The sequence below is a fragment of the Lampetra planeri genome, chromosome 18 (genome assembly GCF_965212315.1).
Source record: "Lampetra planeri chromosome 18, kcLamPlan1.2.h2, whole genome shotgun sequence".
In the NCBI taxonomy this organism is placed as follows: domain Eukaryota; kingdom Metazoa; phylum Chordata; class Hyperoartia; order Petromyzontiformes; family Petromyzontidae; genus Lampetra; species Lampetra planeri.
The window spans coordinates 12,115,860-12,134,875 of record NC_136124.1 but is presented as its reverse complement, the minus strand read 5'-3'; the positions used below and the strand labels follow the sequence as shown (position 1 = coordinate 12,134,875).

The 19,016-nt window shown below is 50.4% G+C and overlaps 1 protein-coding gene across 15 annotated transcripts in view; it reads left to right on the top strand.

Annotated features, from left to right (window-relative positions):
* The window catches only part of HECTD1 (HECT domain E3 ubiquitin protein ligase 1), an 87,246-nt gene that overhangs the window by 56,549 nt on the left and 11,681 nt on the right, over nucleotides 1-19,016 (top strand). For 12 of the 15 annotated variants that reach the window (XM_078602573.1, XM_078602569.1, XM_078602576.1 and 9 more), the window contains 10 exons: nucleotides 2,615-2,748; nucleotides 3,759-3,915; nucleotides 5,364-5,586; nucleotides 6,639-6,696; nucleotides 9,864-10,046; nucleotides 12,155-12,368; nucleotides 13,771-13,853; nucleotides 14,841-14,968; nucleotides 16,239-16,440; nucleotides 18,533-18,667. In XM_078602573.1, the coding sequence (XP_078458699.1) occupies nucleotides 2,615-2,748; nucleotides 3,759-3,915; nucleotides 5,364-5,586; nucleotides 6,639-6,696; nucleotides 9,864-10,046; nucleotides 12,155-12,368; nucleotides 13,771-13,853; nucleotides 14,841-14,968; nucleotides 16,239-16,440; nucleotides 18,533-18,667 (1,517 nt within the window). The remainder of the gene's footprint in view (nucleotides 1-2,614; nucleotides 2,749-3,758; nucleotides 3,916-5,363; nucleotides 5,587-6,638; nucleotides 6,697-9,863; nucleotides 10,047-12,154; nucleotides 12,369-13,770; nucleotides 13,854-14,840; nucleotides 14,969-16,238; nucleotides 16,441-18,532; nucleotides 18,668-19,016) is intronic. The other 3 variants (XM_078602577.1, XM_078602570.1, XM_078602580.1) reach the window with 3 other exon arrangements.

Below are 19,016 nucleotides of genomic sequence, written 5' to 3'. Positions count from 1 at the left end.
TGTCTCCGCAATGGTCAGGCTCTCCCAGTGAGCAGCTCAATGAATTCCATGCGAAATTCCGGCACAGACAAACACCAACGGAATTAATGTCGTGGTCTCCGCTCAAGCGCAGCGAACGCAGCCGTCGCACATTCCACCACTAAACTGTCGGTCCGTTTCCGGATGAAGGTCACCACATACTGTGTCGGGCATGGGTGGGTGGGGGGGCAGAGATTTGTTTAACCATACCTCACCAAACACTGGGCAGTGCGGATTTGGTGAAGGCAGTTGCGCAGACAGGGTAGCGTGTAAGTACAGCGCAGCAATAGCTTTTTTCTGTGACGTCTTCCGTGTCCCACAACGTAGCTCGGCTCTCAAAGCCGCCGCCTGCTGTGAGAAGCAACCTGCCGTTGCGTGGTGGCCGCCCATCCGAGTGCGGTAGCAGGCTCAAACCCGCTTAGCTGCTTCGATCTGACGCTATTGGGCACGTTCCCGGTTTATTTTCCCATAGGTCTCTGCTTAATGTTGCGCAACAAAAAAACTTTTGCGTTGATCCGGCATAGTTTCTCTGTTGGCCTCTCGTGGCTATGGACAAACGTGGCCCCTTCGACTCCGATTACGAGTGTGCTCATTTGAAGTATGTATGCATGTTGAGCTTCTTTCGCACCGTACGTAGCTAACCGTGCTCATCGGAGGTGCGGGAGAAGGACACTAAACAAAACAGAAAAAGCAGTTCTAAAGAAATGCGTTTTCAATCTAGATTTTCAAAAATGTGCCTTGCCCGTTGTTGCGTGTGCGACCTGAGATTCACGCCCGGACAAAAACGGCAACGCGATTTTCCGCGAGCCACTAGTCGTGCTTGGATTTGCGTTGAGATATCACTCCCTTGGACGAGCCAACACTCGCCGGGATTTATCATGAAGTCAGAGTGTCTTCCTGCTCAAGTGACATACGCCGGTGACATTAGTTTCGATTTGTGTGGCCCTGAGGCAGTGGTGGAAATTACACATTCCCTTGACAGGGGCCGGTCTTTACATAAAACAACTTCTGTTGACCTTGTAAATGGTGGTACTCATTCTATCGACCTCGGAGGGATGTTGTATGTAGTCGACCCCTGACCCAGGATTTGAACTTATAACCTTGTTATTGTGAGTCGAGTGCTGTAACCGCAGTGTTGCTTGCCGGATGAGTTTGATGTCACAATATTCGCCAAATGCGTGGCTGTTTGCATAAATACCTGAAGTGAAACTCCACCTTTGTGTTTAATTTCATAGCTGGCCAAATGTTTAGAATTAATGGTCTCAGCAATGTCACTCAATGACTCCACGTATTAAATTTGGAATATTCCACTGCTGAGGAATGAAGGAATTTGGTTTGTTTGATCAACATTAAATATGTGGGGCATGTGAAAGGTCACGCGCTGGTGTGGTTATAGAGGCCCGTAAAAATGTACCTCTCTCGTAGTTCTGTGGTCTCATCTTTTGGGGCCGCTCTCCGACACGGTGTGCTGCCCCCCTGCTTACCGTGAGAATTCGGAGCGGAAATCCCTCGTCTCGTGACAACCACGTTGCCATGGAAATGCAAATCGAGGAAGAAGTAAATAAATAAAGTGACAATATAAAATAACCTGACAATGTACTACACGCCGCTCGCTAAAATGCCGAAGGGACTCAAAAACACCTTGAAATCGCATTCTCAAACGTTTAAAGGGTGTCAGCTGTCCCTGTGCGGCGACAAGGCGGCTCAGTGCCAGGCCTGCAATCAACAGGCTGCCAGGAGGGAAGGGAGGGGGCAGTGATTTCTGTCGGGCGATTTTTCGAATTTTGGCAAATTTGGACCGTGAGGCCAGCCACGCAATGGCCTGCTCCGACGTCAAGGGATTTTTAACGTCCGCTGTCCAGCAGACGGCGTGTAGTAATATTACTGTGGTTAATTAAACACCAAAGGCATACAGCAGTGCCGGGTTAGTGATACAAATCACTTAAGGTCTTTCATGCAACCAGCCACTTGTTCCTATATGTCTGTTGTCGCTTTTTGCGGGTGCGTGCATGAGTCTGTGTGTGTGCATACCTGTGTAGGTGGGTGGGTGCCCGAGGCTGCCTGTGTGTGTGCGTGCCCGAGTAGGTGGGTGGGTGCGTGCGTGTGGTTCACTCCTGGCCACCGTATCAGAACCGTCTCCTGGGACTCTCCCCTAGATTAATTCAGCCTTACATGAGTACCCGATGCGGCGTGTTAAACGTCAGCGCTGGGGGAGACAAAGCCGGCAGCTTGTGGTGCTGGCCACATCACCTTCCCCTCACGGTGCCGTTCCTGCTTCGAGACGTGCAGTCTAACGGCGCTTAGCCCAGCAGCCTTTGTGCGGGCTGTACGAGAGATTAATGTGTGTTGTGCGTGTGACGGAGAGAGAGAGAGGGGGGAGAGAATGAGAGACGGGTGGGGAAGAGACTGGTAAAACTAAAATGTTCCTATATTTTTCAATATAGATATATGTATATAGTGATGTGCTGACATGGCTTGCGAGCGACTGTGTAACGACGCTGTGATATCATCGCACACGTTCAAGGTAAACTGCGCGTGTGCTTTACCGCACCGTGTGCGTTCCTGTCCGCTTTCCCCCCTCCCCCGCCGCCCGCAGACTTTTTGGACAGCTGCCGTGCAGGCACGCTGCTTGCCGAGTTAGAGGACGAGGATGATTTGCCAGAGCCAGACGAGGAGGACGATGAGAATGAGGACGAGAATCGTGAAGACCAGGAGTTCGAAGAGGTCATGGTGCGTTTTATATTTTAGTGTCGCATCAAAATGCGGTCCCAGCCAGGTGGCGTTGTGGTTTAAGAGTTCACGAATAATCTGAAGGTCGCGAGTTGAAATCCTCGTTGAGGGCTCGTTACCATCGTCATCTTCATCATTACCTTTGTGGTTCATCAAATAGTGAACCACTTTGTGAGATGGCAACGATTGACCTGTGGAGTAGCTTCTCCCCCCTTTCACCCCGTCATGGGAATGTAGATTTACCACCGCTGCCTCAGGGCGAAAAATATAGATGAGAACTGTGTTATGCTCGTTATGTAAAACTTTGTCTCCCCATTAAGATGTTAATTACCAAGTAAAGTCTGACACTTGCCATATCGAATGGAGATGTCAATAGCAGTATAGTGATAATAAAAGGGCACTTTGTTTTTATCTGGGATCGATAAATAACTGCCACCATTAAAGTAGTCAACAGACAGGCCTCTGACATGGCAATGCGGAATTTCCACCACCAGCTCCCAGGGCTGTAACACGACGATGTGAGCTTGCCCTATTTGTATCACCGAGTGGAGGGATACTTTGACTTTGGGTGATAACGAAAAGACGGGGAACACCTTACAGATACTCTCTTGAAAAGCGACACGAGAGATTGGTGCCAGAAAGATGTGGCACTACTTGAGCACATTGGCACAAGACCGAGGAAAGTGGAAACAAATGACGAAATGTACAGTGGACACTTTTACGCGCTATCTGCTCATGGATCGTGATGATGATAACGAAAGCGCTTGGCTGTTTACAACATTCTGAATAAACCTTAAATCTTGACTTAAAGTTTTCGTGACTGCAGGAATTCATATTCTTTGGTCTTTCGGTTAAAGTCACATAGATAGGTTAAAATAAATATTTGTTATTTTTTTTATTTCTTTGAACCTATCTACTTGACTTTACCGAAAGACCCAAAGAATATGAATAAACCTTGTTGAGCGGTTCCGTCTGTAGCGGTGAGATTCTCATCTCCGTTTCGTTTTTAGGAGGAGGAGGAATATGAGGTGCGGAGCGGACGCAGACGCATGTGGGATGACGACTTTGTCCTGAAGCGACAGTTCTCCGCCCTCGTTCCGGCCTTTGATCCAAGGCCTGGTCGCACCAACGTTCAGCAAACCACGGATCTTGAAATCCCACCTCCAGGTAACCAACGCAGACGCAGTGCAATCTAGACCTGTGTAAGGGTGACAATACAGTAATACCCCGATTTACGTCTCCCCCTTTTACGTCGTTTTGCAAATAACGTCACTTTACTGTATGTACCTATTTATGTTGAACTTCTTTCGCACCGTATGGAGCCATCCGTGCGAATCGGCGGTGCGGGGGAAGGACGACAAACTAAACAAACAAAGTAGTTCTAAAGAAATAATACGACTACCTGATTTGCGTCGCCTCAACCCACACTTCTGTCGCCGACAACATCATCATCTGTCCTTTCTCGTATCCGTCACCTCCTCGGCCTTCGCCTCCACCCACTCCCCTGTCAATGGCCTTCGATTGACGTCGTTTCGATATTCGTCCGCACTTTTCAGGAACACATCACCCCATGACGTAAACCTGGGAATTACTGTCGTAATAATAGTTTAGAGGCCGTTGGTAAAACACTGCTGGATGAAGGAGGCCTCACCTCGTCGTGTCCGCTCATGTTCTGGGCACCCTCCCCCCCCCCCCCCCACACTTTCACCAACCCGACCAGTGCGGGTTGATGAAGGTTGAGGAGTCGGTGGCGGGGGGGTAGCCAGGACCGGTTCAGGTGTCACTCGTCGTTGGTGGACAGTCAATGGGCAGGAATCCAACTCGGGTGGCCTGATTTGTAGCGCATTGCCGCTAACAGCTGTGCCACAAATCCAGCCTTGGGATTGTTTGGCCTGGACGAATTGTGCAGCCGGGTGGAGCTGTGATTAGGGAACCTGGACTCGGTCAAACGAACGGCCGCATGTAAAAATGTTGGTTGCAGATCGACTCGATACTGATCTCCCTTATTATGCCCGCCATATAAATGTGGATTTCATGCCCCAGGTTAAGGGCCGCCGGCGATGATGAATGCTGGCCCACACTGCGATGGCCAATTGAGTTTCATGCCGCACAGAGGTGATAATACCCTAGCCTCACGACGAAGGTATTCACAGTTGTTGTATCGTGCGGGAGCGGTGATAGCGCCATGCGCACGATTTTTGGTCTCGTGGATGATATATTGAAGGCTTCTAGAGACGTACAATGGAATTGAGAATGTACACTGACAGCCCCTTTTGTCAGTCCACTGCTGGATGAGGGCCTCCCCATGCCGTGCAGGATGCGGGGGTTATTTGACCTTGCCTTATCCTGGCAGATGATGGGATCGTAGACGTTGGGGCATAGTAGTGGACAGCAATGAATTTTGCCGCACAGCCCCCTGCTGACAGCGTAGCACCATAGCAGCCTACGGCACCTGCTCAATGTGTGTGGTGGGCGCCCATCAAAGCCTGCCTCGCTTCCCAGATCTGTCGAGATCGGACGCGTTCCGGGTGATTTTGGTCATCGGCGTTGAGCGTGTGTGACGTACGCGAGGTGTCGAAGCCGTCACCACAACTCCCTTCGTTTGTCGTTTACAGGCACGCCGCACTCCGAGCTGATCGAGGAGATGGAATCGAGCTCGTCTCCACAGCTAGCCATCACTTTGAAAGCCTCGGGCCTGGGAACAACCCAGGATATTGACCTACCCTTCTCGTCTCCCAAAGCCACCATCTTTGCCTGTGTCCAGAAGTTGCTGGAGCAGACGAGCAACGGCGACGTCAAAACGGAAAAACTCAAACGCATCTGGGAGCCCACGTACACGTACGTGTCGACTTGGGCGAGAACGCCCGTTTCCACCACTCGAGAGCGTGGCAAGGCGGCCGGTCGGGTGGCGCCGGTGGCGTAGCTTTAATGCCACTAGCTCAAAACTGCCATTGGAGTTGTCAATAATAGCAAAATAGATCGTGCAGCAAAGCCTCACTGGGATCCAAGATGCTTTTTCGGAAGGGTTTATCTTCAATGCCTGTGGAGAGGATGCCAGAATACGCGGAGTAAACTCGCGACGCGTATGAGGGGGGGGGGGGGTGGCAACGGTCCGCACAGACAGACGGGTTGATGAACCCATCCCTGGGCCACCGCTCACAGCCTAGAAGTCTCACAGAAACTACCAATATTTATATGATCCGTCACTTACATGGTTTGTCATCGTTTATTATCACCTAGTAAGGCTTCCTGCTCCGGCTTAACAAAAGATCCCCCGCAGCGATTAAGAATCGCGAGCAAACAGAGGGCCGCTGTTCGTAGGCAGCAATAGCAGCAGCGCGCAGGGCCTTATATCAACAACCGCAAAACCAAGTCACATTGTGTACACGGGAGGGCACAATACAACGAGCACGGCGCATAACTCGTGTGATAGTGACATCGCAGTCAAAATCTTTATTCGGACTGGGGGAATCTTATGAGTTGTGAAGCTCTTTATTATTCACGGATGTCCAGCAGGAATGCGTCTGCACGCTAAAGTTGTACTCGGTATCTTACACACACGGTGTGGCCACGCCCATTGGGTATTTCCACGAACAAACGAGAGCCGCGTTCGTAAATTCACTTTGACTCCTCTTGGCTTCTTCCCATCGCCAGCGTTATATTGACTTATTTTGTGATGTAAAGCGATTTGAGTACCTTGTAGAAAGTTGCTGTAATTTATTATACTTATTATCGTGATATATTCAAATGTATGTAATGTTCATAGTCTTTGGGTCTTTCGGTGTATGTAAGTTAAACTTATTTACTTATTTTGCACCGTACGTAGCCAACCGTGCTAATCGTAGGTGTGGTTTCTTCCCCCCCCCGCCTCCGCTCATCGTGACGTGAAGGATCGTGTACAGCGAACTCAAAACGTCGAACAAAGACAAGGACGACGAGGACAAATCCGTGAGTAGCCACGTGCTGGCGCGTGTCCTGTGTTTGCTTTACAAGGCAGCTGCGGCATGCCGCGTGACGTCACGCGGGCTCCTGTTCCTCGCCCCCCTCTCGGCACGGGCCGCCAAGCGTGCTCGTGGACACTGATGACTTTGCAGGCCGAGTTGAACTTTCACCGAAGTGTGCCACTCTTGCACCCCTTTCCTTCCTCCACCCCCCACCTTTGGCCATCCTCCCGCCCGGTGGATTTGCCGTCCGCGCACTCCTCGGCTCGCGCCGTCTGCGCGTCGATACGCCGGTCGATGCACGCGCTGTCTGAGATGCGTTTATACGGACGTATATACGCACAGAGACAAAGATCCCTCGTATAGCCTTAACAGACTGTTGGGGCAAGTGCTGTTCGCGAGCACCTATGAATGCTGGAAAAGAACACGAGGGGGCGAGTGGCCAACACCACGCTTGACCGCCTTTGTCTCCTTTTTACACGTACACGGGCAGACACGTGCTGACACGTGCTGCCATGCGCACACGTACTTTACGCAACACCAGCTGCCATTCGCCACCAAGCGACGGTGACATCTTTACAGGAACTGTGCCAGGCTAGCTGCTGTTGGAGGCCGTGTGAAGTGTCGAAGGCTCGCGGGATTTATGGAACAGACCCAGGTGTTATGGGTTGAATGACCGAGATGACTATCGGATGGCATGACCTGTGCTTCCGAATTTACCACCTTGCGCTCCGCTCGTTGCGAGCTTTGCTCCTCTGCCCTACTTTCTTGTTGGAGGTTTGGCTGCCTCCAACTGCCCAGTGGCAGCGTCCTTCACGAGCCTCCTCCACAGAGGCCGATCCTGACACTCCTCGTACCGGTCTTCGGAAAGTCCAATCAACTCCAAATCCTCCCGTAACCACATCAGCCCATCTTTTCTCTTGCCCCTTCCGTTCGGCCAAACAGAAGCTACTTGGGGCATGCGGGATACGTGACCCAGTCAACGGAGCCTCACCTCTTGGAGGACCTCACTGATTGGACTGTCCAGATCTTTTGACAATCTCGTAGCTCTTTGTACAATCCAGCATCTTTGAACCCTGGATGGATCGTAGGCAGGCCAGCCTCAATGTTTAAAGCTGGTACACCATTTCCTCTAAAGGGATCCAAGTTTTTCGCAAGCGTAGGGAAGCAAGTAGATGTTGGTGTGTATGTGTTCATATGCCGTATAGTGAGCCTCTTTAAAGGATGACACAGTACACGGGAGTGGGTGGCCAACACCACAGCCTTTGTTACACAACACACCAGGTATTCATTTAAGGCTGAGTCGACCTCGGGGAGGGGCCAGGACCATTTCAACTATTCGTCGCTGTTATTGCTCGTGAGTGGGAATCTAACTCAAAGCGCGGGTTCGCAGTGCAGAGCGCTAACCACTTCACTGCCGCTCCCCACTCATAGATGCTTGCTTAACCGCACTTGCTCCAGCAGTCTGTTAAAAGGCTATATAGGGGATATTTGTCTTTGTGTACAGTATAGCATAGAGGTATGCTATACAACATATACATTTTAGTTCTGGTGTTCATCTTGGTGGTGCTGGTGGTATTAGTAATACACAGAACATTTACACCATCTCTCTTAAGTGTCCCACCATCTCCCATCTCTTTTGAGATCCATCGATCCCAAACATCTCGCAATCCACCAACCTCATCTCTTAATGCCACACTGGCGCACAGCTGTTTTTGATCGTCGGTGTCGCTCCCCACCGAACGATGGTTTACCGCTCATAAAGTCAGGCAGGTGCTGAGATGTTATCTTCTTCACCTGGTACGCAGAAGTTCGTTGGTTCGATCCCATACCCAGACGATGCCTATGTATATATGGAGATCGCATGTTCTCTCCCTCCCTGTGGTGGTCACATGGATTTTGCACAGTTTTGGCGTCTAACATTTAAAAACATGCGCTTGGATTGTTTTGGCTGTTGCCATCAATTCCCACACATGATGATGAAGCCACTACGATGAGCAATCGTGTGTGGCCAGGTCGCCTCAGAAAAATAGCTTTTAGCTCGGTGGGCTTTACCTGGTAAAATAGAATGGTTTAGTATTTGTTGCCCGATACAGCCATTATCACACAACTTTGACTCTCTCTGCCGTCTCGCAGACGTGACAACAATGATCCCCCGTGTAGCCTGTAACGGACTGTAGGGGCAAGTGCTGTTAGCGAGCACCTATGAAGGCCGGCACGGTACACGAGGGGGTGGGTGGCCAGCACCACGCCCGACCGCCTTTGTCTCCCGAGTGGCGATGTTTACACATTGCACCAGGTACTCATTTGAGGCTGAGTCGACCTAGGGGAGGCCCAGGACCGGTTCAGATAATCGTCACCGGTGATATGCGTGCACACACACACACTGTGCGAACCCCTGCACGTGATTTTGGAAGCAGGCGTCGCCCCTTCTCCTCTTGGCCCCACCCACTTTCTGTTGGTCCCGCCCACTTCCCTCTGGCCCTGCCCACTCCCCCGTCAGTCCCACCCCTCCTCCATTGCCCCCCTCCCCCCCAACCCGCTCACCCACCCACAAACCTGTTGGTCCCCGATTAATTATGATCAATTTCATGCATCTTGGACAGCTTTTTTTTGATATCGGTATTCGCGCGGTGTACCTTGTGGACGCGAAATCCTCCGCACAGCAGAGACGTGTACATGCACGCGGAATATTACCGCTGACCAGATACAGCAAAAAGCCGGCTCGTCTCTAAGAAATAAGCCAAGACGCAAGATAACGAAAGTAACGCACGAGAGGGGGTCTTGTGGCTCGGTGCCCTTTGACCTTTAGGTGTTGTGAAAAACCGCCAGGTTATGGCACACGCTGCCGGCCTGGCGCGATTGATAGCGTTCACGAGCGGTGGTCCGGAAGTCAAGTGATGCGTGGGAGCATTTCGCCCACACTGCATAGGAGTGGTAGTAGCTCTCACCTCCGATTAGCACGGTTGGCTTAGTACGGTGTGAAAGAAGGTCAGCATATTTACATAGCAGGAGTAGAAGGTGCAGCAGCATCAGCAGTGTCCATCCTCTCAGCGCCAAACCAAGGGGGGTGGTTCCTCTCCTGGTGCAGAGTTCCCTTTCCATCCCCAGCCCTTGACAGCAGCTGTCAACTCTTGCCGTGTTGTTGCCTGTTATTGTTGTCTTCCCCCGTAGGGTTGCTGGTCTGTGGAATATGTGGAGCGCTATCTGGGCACTGATCACCTTCCCAAAAACGAACTCATAACGTTCTTGCAGAAAAGTTGTGACACTCATTTTTTACGGACGTGGAAGTTAACAGGTGCAAGCAAGAACATTCGAAAGAACCGAAATTGCTCGCAGCTAATTTCTGCGTACAAGGTATGAAAAGACTACCGTGTCCTTTATTTAATAACGTCTAAAGCTAGAAGCGACGTAAATAAAACAAACGGCTCCAGCTCTTGTAAATACATTCTTGTACGTAAACGTAGCTGTGTGTGTTTGCCCGGGGGTCGCACGACACGAGCTGTAGGCTTTGTTGTTAGCAAGAAGAGGAAACGTCAGGTTTCATTTGCTATGTGGCGAGCGCACCTCTTGCACTGGAATAAATGCCGATGTCTCACCCAGGGCTTAATTTCTCACTAAATGTTGTTCCGGATCACGAGTCGACAGGAGTAGGCATGTGACTAGGAGCCGCCGTCCAGAGCGAGAGGCAAACTCGACGCGCTGTGCCTGGTGAAAGGGAATTTTGTTCTGGCTCGCTGACCCAGACACACCCAACCTGAAATTAAGCCCTGGTGCCAACTAATGTGAATAAGAGAGGCAATTTGTCTGTGTTCGGAACTTTAAAAGGTGTGTAAACGTCACGTCCGGAGATCGTTTCATGACGGTCGGTCGTTTTACCACAGAAAATCCCCCTCTGCGCAAGAGCTCCAAATGAAACCTGTCTTTGTCCCATGTCATGTTGTGATGCCAGTGGTGCAATCAGAATCTACTGGATTCGGGGTATAAAAGCAAAAAAACAAACAAAGAAAAGATCAAATTATCGTAATCGAGCCGGGTTGCACCTTGGGTCGCGTCAACGAGCGACCCTGCTTGGTCATCTTCAGCCGAGCGCGTGTCGGGACCTGTGAAATGCAGAGGTTGACCGAAACCATCGGTCAGCCTCTGCTCCTCAACGGGAAGTTGCTGCTTCTCCACAACTGCCCCCCCACCCACCGTCTGGAATTCCCTACCGCAAAGCACCGTGTTCACACCGCCAAATCCCCTCACCCTGTTCCAAGTCCCGGGTCCTCCTCCTATGATTGTCTCTGCGAAATCCTTGAGCATACCCTCACCAAACCATCCCTCTTGCTTCTCTTTGCTCTAGCTTCCTACCCCCCTCCCCCCTCCAAAACCCTCACAGTGCCTTCCCCTAAACAAGCACTTCTTACTGCCAGTCCCACTGACACACGGGTGCCCCCCTTCCCCTATTTGTTACGCCGTCCTAATAGGGGCACCATGGTGGTGAGATGTTAACTACCTCGTCTGGTATGCAGGCTGTGGGTTCCATCCCGAACCTGATTGCCTGTTGTATATTTGGAGTTTGCATGTTCTCCCTGTGGTTGCGTGGATTTCTCTCCGGGTCCTCCAGTTTTTCCCCTCTGCATTTAGAATCAACATGCGTGCTGGATATTTGGCTGCTGTCAATTTGCACGTGATGATAAGCCACTGGATTGCTCTATTGTTTGTGGCCAGTTCACTTCTGGAAAAGAGCTACATAGCTCAGTGGGCTTTACCTGGTCAAATAAAAATAGGTTATAGTTTTTTATAAACGGTTTCATTCAACGCTTTAGTAATGTCAAGGTGTGCTGGGTGACAATGCTGACGCATGCTTCGTGCCATTCCTCGCTCGCATCGTTAAAGCTGCTGACCGGTGGGCAACCTTTGCCCCATTGTGCCTTTTGCGTGCGCACGGCGGTAGTACATCGGTTCGCACGCCGTCCCTCTAATCCACCAACCTGGGTTCGGTTCCCGGCCACGGGTAACCGTCGGTGGCGAGCGCCGTCTGAACCTGCTCTGCGCCCTCCCTGGTCACCTGGTGGCGCAGTGTGCAAACAGTGGCACTGCCCCCCCCCGATGGCTTTTGTCGTGCGCCAAGCCTGTTTTTAACCTCTCGCATGCAGCGCTGAAATATTGTTGCACGTGCTTTCGGTGGTCAGGTCTGGAAGAGCTGTACACGGCAGCAATGTGCATTCACTCAGAAATGATGACTTATCAATTGCTTTATGTCATGAAACGATAACCGTCTTGTACAAGGTATAGTTCCAGGTCTCTCGCACGAAGGGCTGCGTCCAAAGGGTTAAGAGGCGCCCAATAGTCGCACCGGCGCTCCACAGCTTGCTGCAGCCGTGTTGACGAGTGGCGCTCGCGAAAGGCGATCAAGGCGGTGTCGTGCGGCATTGAGGGATGACCGCCCGCCCGACTTGTGACGTTTCTCTCCGTTCTAGGAGTTTTGTGGGCAGACGTACAGGACGTGCCCTGCGTCCCACAAGCCCGCCGTGCGGCTGCACGACAATCAGATCTTAAGTCTTCCCTGTGAGCAGCCTCAGGCCAAGGCTGGCTCTAGTCAGAACATGTGCGCGGTGGAGGACGTCCTGCAGCTCCTGCGAGTTCTCTACAGCATCGCCAAGGACCCCTACTCCAGCTGCAGCCACGGCATGGGTGAGCGTCACGTGGCGGGCACGGAAAACCTGGCTATGTGGCGCCGTGGCCAGGATGGGGGTGGATGGACCTCCTTTCTTACTAAGGGCTGAATCAAGCTTTCCACATGTCACGCGCACACCCCGGCTTTGTCCATTGATTGAATAAAAATAGACGCTTGTGGACCCGAGCATAAAGGGGAGACCCTTGAACTGACAGAATGTTCCCCTCGAGTACCGGATTTGTTCGGCCTGAGACGCTTGCGGTGACGTCTGTGCTGTAGGCAGTCGGGCTCACGTGGCTGTGGGCCGGAGAAAATGTTCAGTGGGAAGATAATGGCAAAGGTGATCGGGCACAGTGCCGGCCACATCACTCCTTCGTGTGCCATGCATTGATTGTTATGCTGCTGCACGTGGTAGCCTGTGACCCAGCACTGTGGAGGCAGCAGCAAGGGCTGGTCGGTCACACAAATGTGAAAATCCCTTCCTGTGGGTGTCAAGGAGGTACCACACCCTGGCTCCCCAGGAGAAGGCAGTACAGCAGTTGGACTAATTTCCATCAGTTCCCATCCGTATGGGGGATTGTGTTATAGTTATTTAACTATAACACGATAAAATAATTGATAAAGTTATTTTAGTTTAGATTTTATTCCGGTTAATTGGCTAAAAGTGTCTTAAAATAAAAACCCAATGCAGGATCTTCCTGAAAGAGACTCCTACAACTCAGTGTGGCTTTCCTGGAGAAATAAATAAGTAAGATTGAATTTTTTTTATTATTATTACTCAGTGATTTTTCTGAGAGGCTTTGCCCCAGCCAGACTGTCAGCATAAAAGTATTTGATTTATAAATAAAATTCCAAATAAACACGTGCATGTACAGTGCTTTGTCAATCCACTGCTGGATGAAGGCCATTTCGCACCGTGGGAGGTGTTTGACCATACTTCGCCGTGCTGGTCAGTGTGATGCATTGAAGGCAGGGAGATCGTGCACATCGTGAGTGATTTTAGTTTCGGAATCAATATTTACACTGGAGGAATCCAATGAGCTTTAAGATGTCTAGTAGGGGAAAGGTAAGCAAATCACAAAAACAAATATACAAATAAAACTAAATTATTTAATACTCTTTGGTTCGTTCGGTAAAGTCACGTAGGCATTTGCCAGAATTCTGGCAAATTTGTTTACGCGACAAACCTTACTGGCTGTCGGGTGGTAGTGGGTTACGACACATTTTTACTTACCCGATCTAACCCGAAAACCTTTCTCATTAATAATGTTGGTCACCAAAGCCAACGTGTTAAACAGACGATCTCTTGCCGTCCAATGCGAGCGCCAGCGCTTCGTCGTCGCGTGTTCAGGGGCTTTTGTTTTTCTGTGCCAGAAATGTGTCCACGTTCGTTTCTCACGGAATGTTTCGTCTCCGCAGAAGGTCTCGGCCAGAGCTTCAACGTGTCTGCGGAAGAATTCGCGAGCAAGAAGTTAACGACCAAAATATTGCAACAAATCGAGGTACGTGATATTCACTCCCCCCCCCACCCCCTCCCCCGGTTTGTTCTGTGCGAAGTCGTCAACATTTGTCGCCTGACAGAGAGGAGGGTCCCGCCATAGCAATGTGCAATTTCCACCATTGGCTCGAGGCCAGCAGCCAAGAAGGATTAGTAATCCCTCCATATCATTGGAGCAGGGAGGTGCATTTTAGTGATTTAATTGATTTATTTTCATTTATTATTATTTTTTACTATTATTTTTTACCTACGTGACTTTACCGAAAAAACCTAAGAGTATGAGGTACATTTTATTTTAGTTTCTGTTCATTGCAAAAAATATCCCTCTCGTAAAAAAAAAAAAAATAGAAAAAAATTTCAATTATTAAAATTATTGAAATTTTTGTTTACGTGAATGTTTGAAGTTGTGAATAGTATTTTTTTGTTATAATTTTTTTATTGTGTTTAAATCGCACTTCTTAGTGTTTAGAGGGTGGCTTTATGAGTACCGATTACGCGAGGTTTCAGAAATTACTCGATCCGTATGTGTGTTTATTGAACTTCTTTTGTGCCGTTCGTAGCCAACCGTGCTAATCGGAGGTGCGGGGCAATCCGTGAGTGGTCTGTTCAAAGTAACATCGTCTGGGGACTTTATTATTTGATTCCGTTTTTAAATCAACAAATATTTGATTTAACTTGAGAAATAACAGCGCAATGTTGTGACTGTATCATGATCTGTAGGCTGTGTATCATGATCTGTTGGCCATGTCTTCACATTAACCCAAGTTGCTGACATGATCCATTGCACCTTTTCAAATGTTCAGATAGAACAATCAACACTCGATGTACGAAACACACCGTACAGACGAGGCGACGAAATCAATTCACACATCAAACGTTGACTTTGACCGTGACCAGTTCGCCGAGTCGCGTCGAGGAGCGGGTGAATCGCTACACGCCCGCTTTGTCAGCCGGCCGCCGGTCTCACCCGCCCGCCCGTCTCTGTCCGCAGGAGCCGCTGGCGCTAACGAGCGGCGCGTTGCCCGACTGGTGCGAGCAGCTGACCAGCAAGTGCCCCTTCCTCATCCCCTTCGAGACGCGGCAGCTCTTCTTCACGTGTACCGCGTTCGGCGTGTCGAGGCGAGTGCGCTTGGCCCACCGTCGCCCCGCGGAGATCCGCGTCGTGGTGCGCAGCAGTAGCTGCTCGCCCCCCCCCTCCCCGCGTTCGTGGTGTCATCGCCGCTACACGAAGCTGGTAGTCGTGCAGACTCGGGGGGGTCACACAATGCTGGGACTTCGAGGAGGTTCCCTTTTACCACCACTGTCAGTTTCGAGTCAAGACGGTAGATTGTTATTGACCTGTCTGTGATGGGGGTCTTAATACACTTAGCCCAGGGGGGTTGGCAACCAAAATAACAAGAAGAGACATTTTGTTTTGAATTCGGTATAAAAAAAAAACCCGTTTTATATTTAAAGAGCTGCAGTGCGTGTGAATGCGCGAGATGGTGGTGCTTCATCAACAACGTCACGAAGCAATCCTTAAAAGGAGCCACAGCTTGCCGACGCCTGCACTAGACCAGGAGTGGCCATTAAGTGGATTGCTAAATAAAGAAATATTTTTTGTGGATCTCGGGGCAAATCTGTACGGAACTCTTCAACATAAGCTGACAACGTTGCCAAGTAAAAAATAATCCTCGACTAAAAATTCGTATATGAAAATAACTAAATAATAACTTCTACCAATAGATGGCGATAGTACTTTGTCTTGTGTTTGTCGGTCATAGCCTTCTGGTGGATCGCAGAGCCTGTTGTGATTCGCCAAAATGGATCACAGCGCCTGGTGGATTGGCCACGGCAGCACTAGACTGTCACATTGGTATCTCGTGGTCTTTCTCGAGACCGAGCAGTTCCCAACCTTTTTGCGTGTGCGGGGGACCCCTTTTCAACCTCCAGACATTTTGCGGACCACCCACATGCTGCTGCTTTTTCTCCACACACCGTCATGTGTGGAAATATCACGCAATAACTAAGACACGATATGCGCTCGTCGATGATTTGTAACGCACCCATCTTAAATTGTGAAAAAAAATATTTGTTCCCTCAAGAAATACTTTTGCGGAGCGTAGCAGAACATGTGCGAGAACGTGATTTATATTAATGGTGCTGTCTAGCTATCTTCAAAGATAGGTTGGGGCGATGGCAGTTTTAGCCTTTAAATCTGATTCCGCCGTGGATCCAGAGCGAGCGTGAGTGTCGTGGCAGCGTTGCCTGCGTTGACCGCGAGTGACGTGCGGCGGCGATGGCGGTGCGGTGAGTGGGGCCATGCCGTGGATCCAGAGCGAGCGCGAGTGTCGTGGCGGCATTGCCTGCGTTGACCGTGAGTGACGTGCGGCGGCCGTGCTGTGCGCAGGGCTGTGGTGTGGATCCAGAACAAGCGCGAGTCGGCCGTTGACCGCACGCGCGTGAGCTCGTCGGCGCGCCGCGACGACCCCAACGAGTTCCGCGTGGGGCGGCTCAAGCACGAGCGGGTGAAGGTTCCGCGCGGCGAGTCCCTCATGGACTGGGCCGAGAACGTCATGCAGGTTCACGCGGAGCGCAAGTCCGTGTTGGAGGTACGGTGCAAACCCGCGTGACCCCCCCCACCAAACCCCCTGCCTGTACACGACATTATTAGCTGCGGACCTGTGTGGTTGTGTGTTTGTCACGAGTGTCGTACGTATGTATGTGGAACTTATTTCGCACCGTACGTAGCCAACCGGGCTAATTGGTGGTGTGGGTGGCGGACAATAAACTAAAAACAAAAAGCAGTTCTAAAGAAATGAGTTTGTCAAGCGACATGATGATGATTTAAAAGTGCATAGGTCCAGTCCTAATATCTGATGGAAGAGCGTTCCAGGCGGCCGCAGGAGCGCATCTGAAAGCGAGCAATGCGGTGGCCGTCTTTGTATGATGACTCCGTGTTTAAACATGAGTGTTTTATCTTTAAACGCTGTCGAAGTGCAGGCTTAAATGTATACAACGTCAAGGGGCCAGCAAACATACAGGACCACCAGCAACAATTCTGGCAACTGCCTGATGTAACTCGTGTCCAATTGGTCGTTAAACGTTGTGCGGACCGTTGTGCAACACACCAGTCGCATTCTGAAGCGGTGATGAATTGGCCACGTTTTGTTCCACGTGACAGTTGTAGGATTGTTCGTGTCGTGGGGTGGATGGACGGGTGTCGACGCACATTTTACTCGCGCGTTTTGACCCAAAAATGAGTTGCGGATCACGACGTTGTTTGCGAAAGCCGACGCGTCTTTAAAGCACCATCAGAGTTGTAATATATCAGATTTAACACGTTTGGTGAATTCAGCAAGGTTATTATTATTATAAGTGCTTGTGGGGGGGGGGGGGGAGGTGAGGAAGAGACGATGACAAGAGGAGAGAATTCCAAAGTGGAGCTGTGCAAGGCGAAGAAGCAGAGGGGGAGAAGAGCGAGATGACCAGCAGCTTGGTACTTGAACGCAGTGCGGATCAGACAGTAGGGAGCAGAGTTCTTCATTGCAAGGCCCGTGGGCCACTGGTGGCCCCTGGTGGCCTTTAGTGCGGTCCCCTGACGTGCGGCCCCCGACACAATACACAACAACACGTGAAAACACCTCCGTTGTGCTGTTGTCAAACCCCAACGGTTTCAGTGTGATGGCTTGTCGGCGAACGTGCCCCCCCCCCCCTGCCTCCCCTGAAAATGAATGAAGAACACTGCTGTGAACTGTCTCCAGGAAGTGGGCACCAGCGGTTCCACCCCTCCCTCCTCCGCCGCCACTTCGCTGCTGCGTGGCGATGAATTTGTCGTTAATTCTGGTTCACTCCCTTGTTTGTCTTCTTGCCTGTGTGTTCTGCTCTGCCCGGTTTTTTTTTTTTACTTACCCCGCCTCACTTGTTTGCGTCTTGTGCACGCTGCGTTTTAATTTCGCGATCGATTTCGTCTTGCTGATGCCGTCTTGCTGATGCTGTCTGTCTGACTCATGAGCCTACGGGAATAATAAGCACGAATCTTCCACAAACATAACACGATAGAGAATATAACGTAACAATTCAGTGAGTGCACTTTGACTAATGATTCCTTTTTGATCATTCTTTCAATCAATTGTCACGTGTCTGCGAGACCACCAACTTACAGGAGTAAACATACATGTGCCATGTCAACAGTTCGAGAACTTTAAATTGTTGATATTCTACGCAGCTACACAATAAACATCCTCGTCCCATGCTGCAGGCCACTGGCCCAATGTTAAGAATGACATTGGACTGGTGGTCAGCAGTATGGACGATAGAAACTAGTTTTTACCAAGGTACAAAACCTCGTTTTATAGCCCAATTAGAATTCCCTCCCATCGTCTCTTTTCCCCGGACTCTTAAAATCATGCTCAATTCAAGAAAGTTGACTTCCTTATCTGTAACGGCCTTGTTTTGTTCCTGTGTTCTTCGCAAATGGGTTCCCAAAAATACAACTGTATGTTTTGTAATATACATATAATTGTTTTATGCGGGCCAACATCCGCCCCCCTGCCCCTCCACCCCCCATGGCCACGGATAATCGAGAATTGGGTGTAATCAGTGCACAGAGAATGCATCTCAAAAGTCAGTCTTGAGGGCGCCGTGGGGGCAAAGAGTTTCTGAGCTGTGCCGTCGTCTTGTCGACTCGCTCCGCTTCTCCAGGTGGAATTCATTGGTGAGGAGGGCACGGGACTGGGTCCCACGCTGGAATTCTATGCCCTTGTGGCCGCAGAGTTCCAGAGGAAGAGCCTGGGCATGTGGCTGTGCGACGACGACCTTGCCAATGCTCAGAACCTGGTAGGTGCCCACCCCTCCCCTCCCGCGTCCTGTGCCCACCATTAATAATTTCCCGCACGCAAAAGGCGTCTTGACAAAGTGGCGGTGGATGCTGCTGCTTGGTTCGGGGAACGACAAATGAAGAAGTCTTGCAGAGAGCAAAGCAACGTCGTCGGCTTAGAAAGTTTACAGCGATAAGAAGGGCAACGCTTATGGGGCCTGCGGTCAGACCCCCGGGGGTGAGCTTCGCGAAATCTTGCGCAACTTTCTGCTGGTGAGATTGAGGGCAAAAAAAAATGGAAAGGGAGAAAAAGACGTGAGCATCGTGTGGTTAATTCTAGATTTGAAGCTTTCGTGACTGCAAGGATTC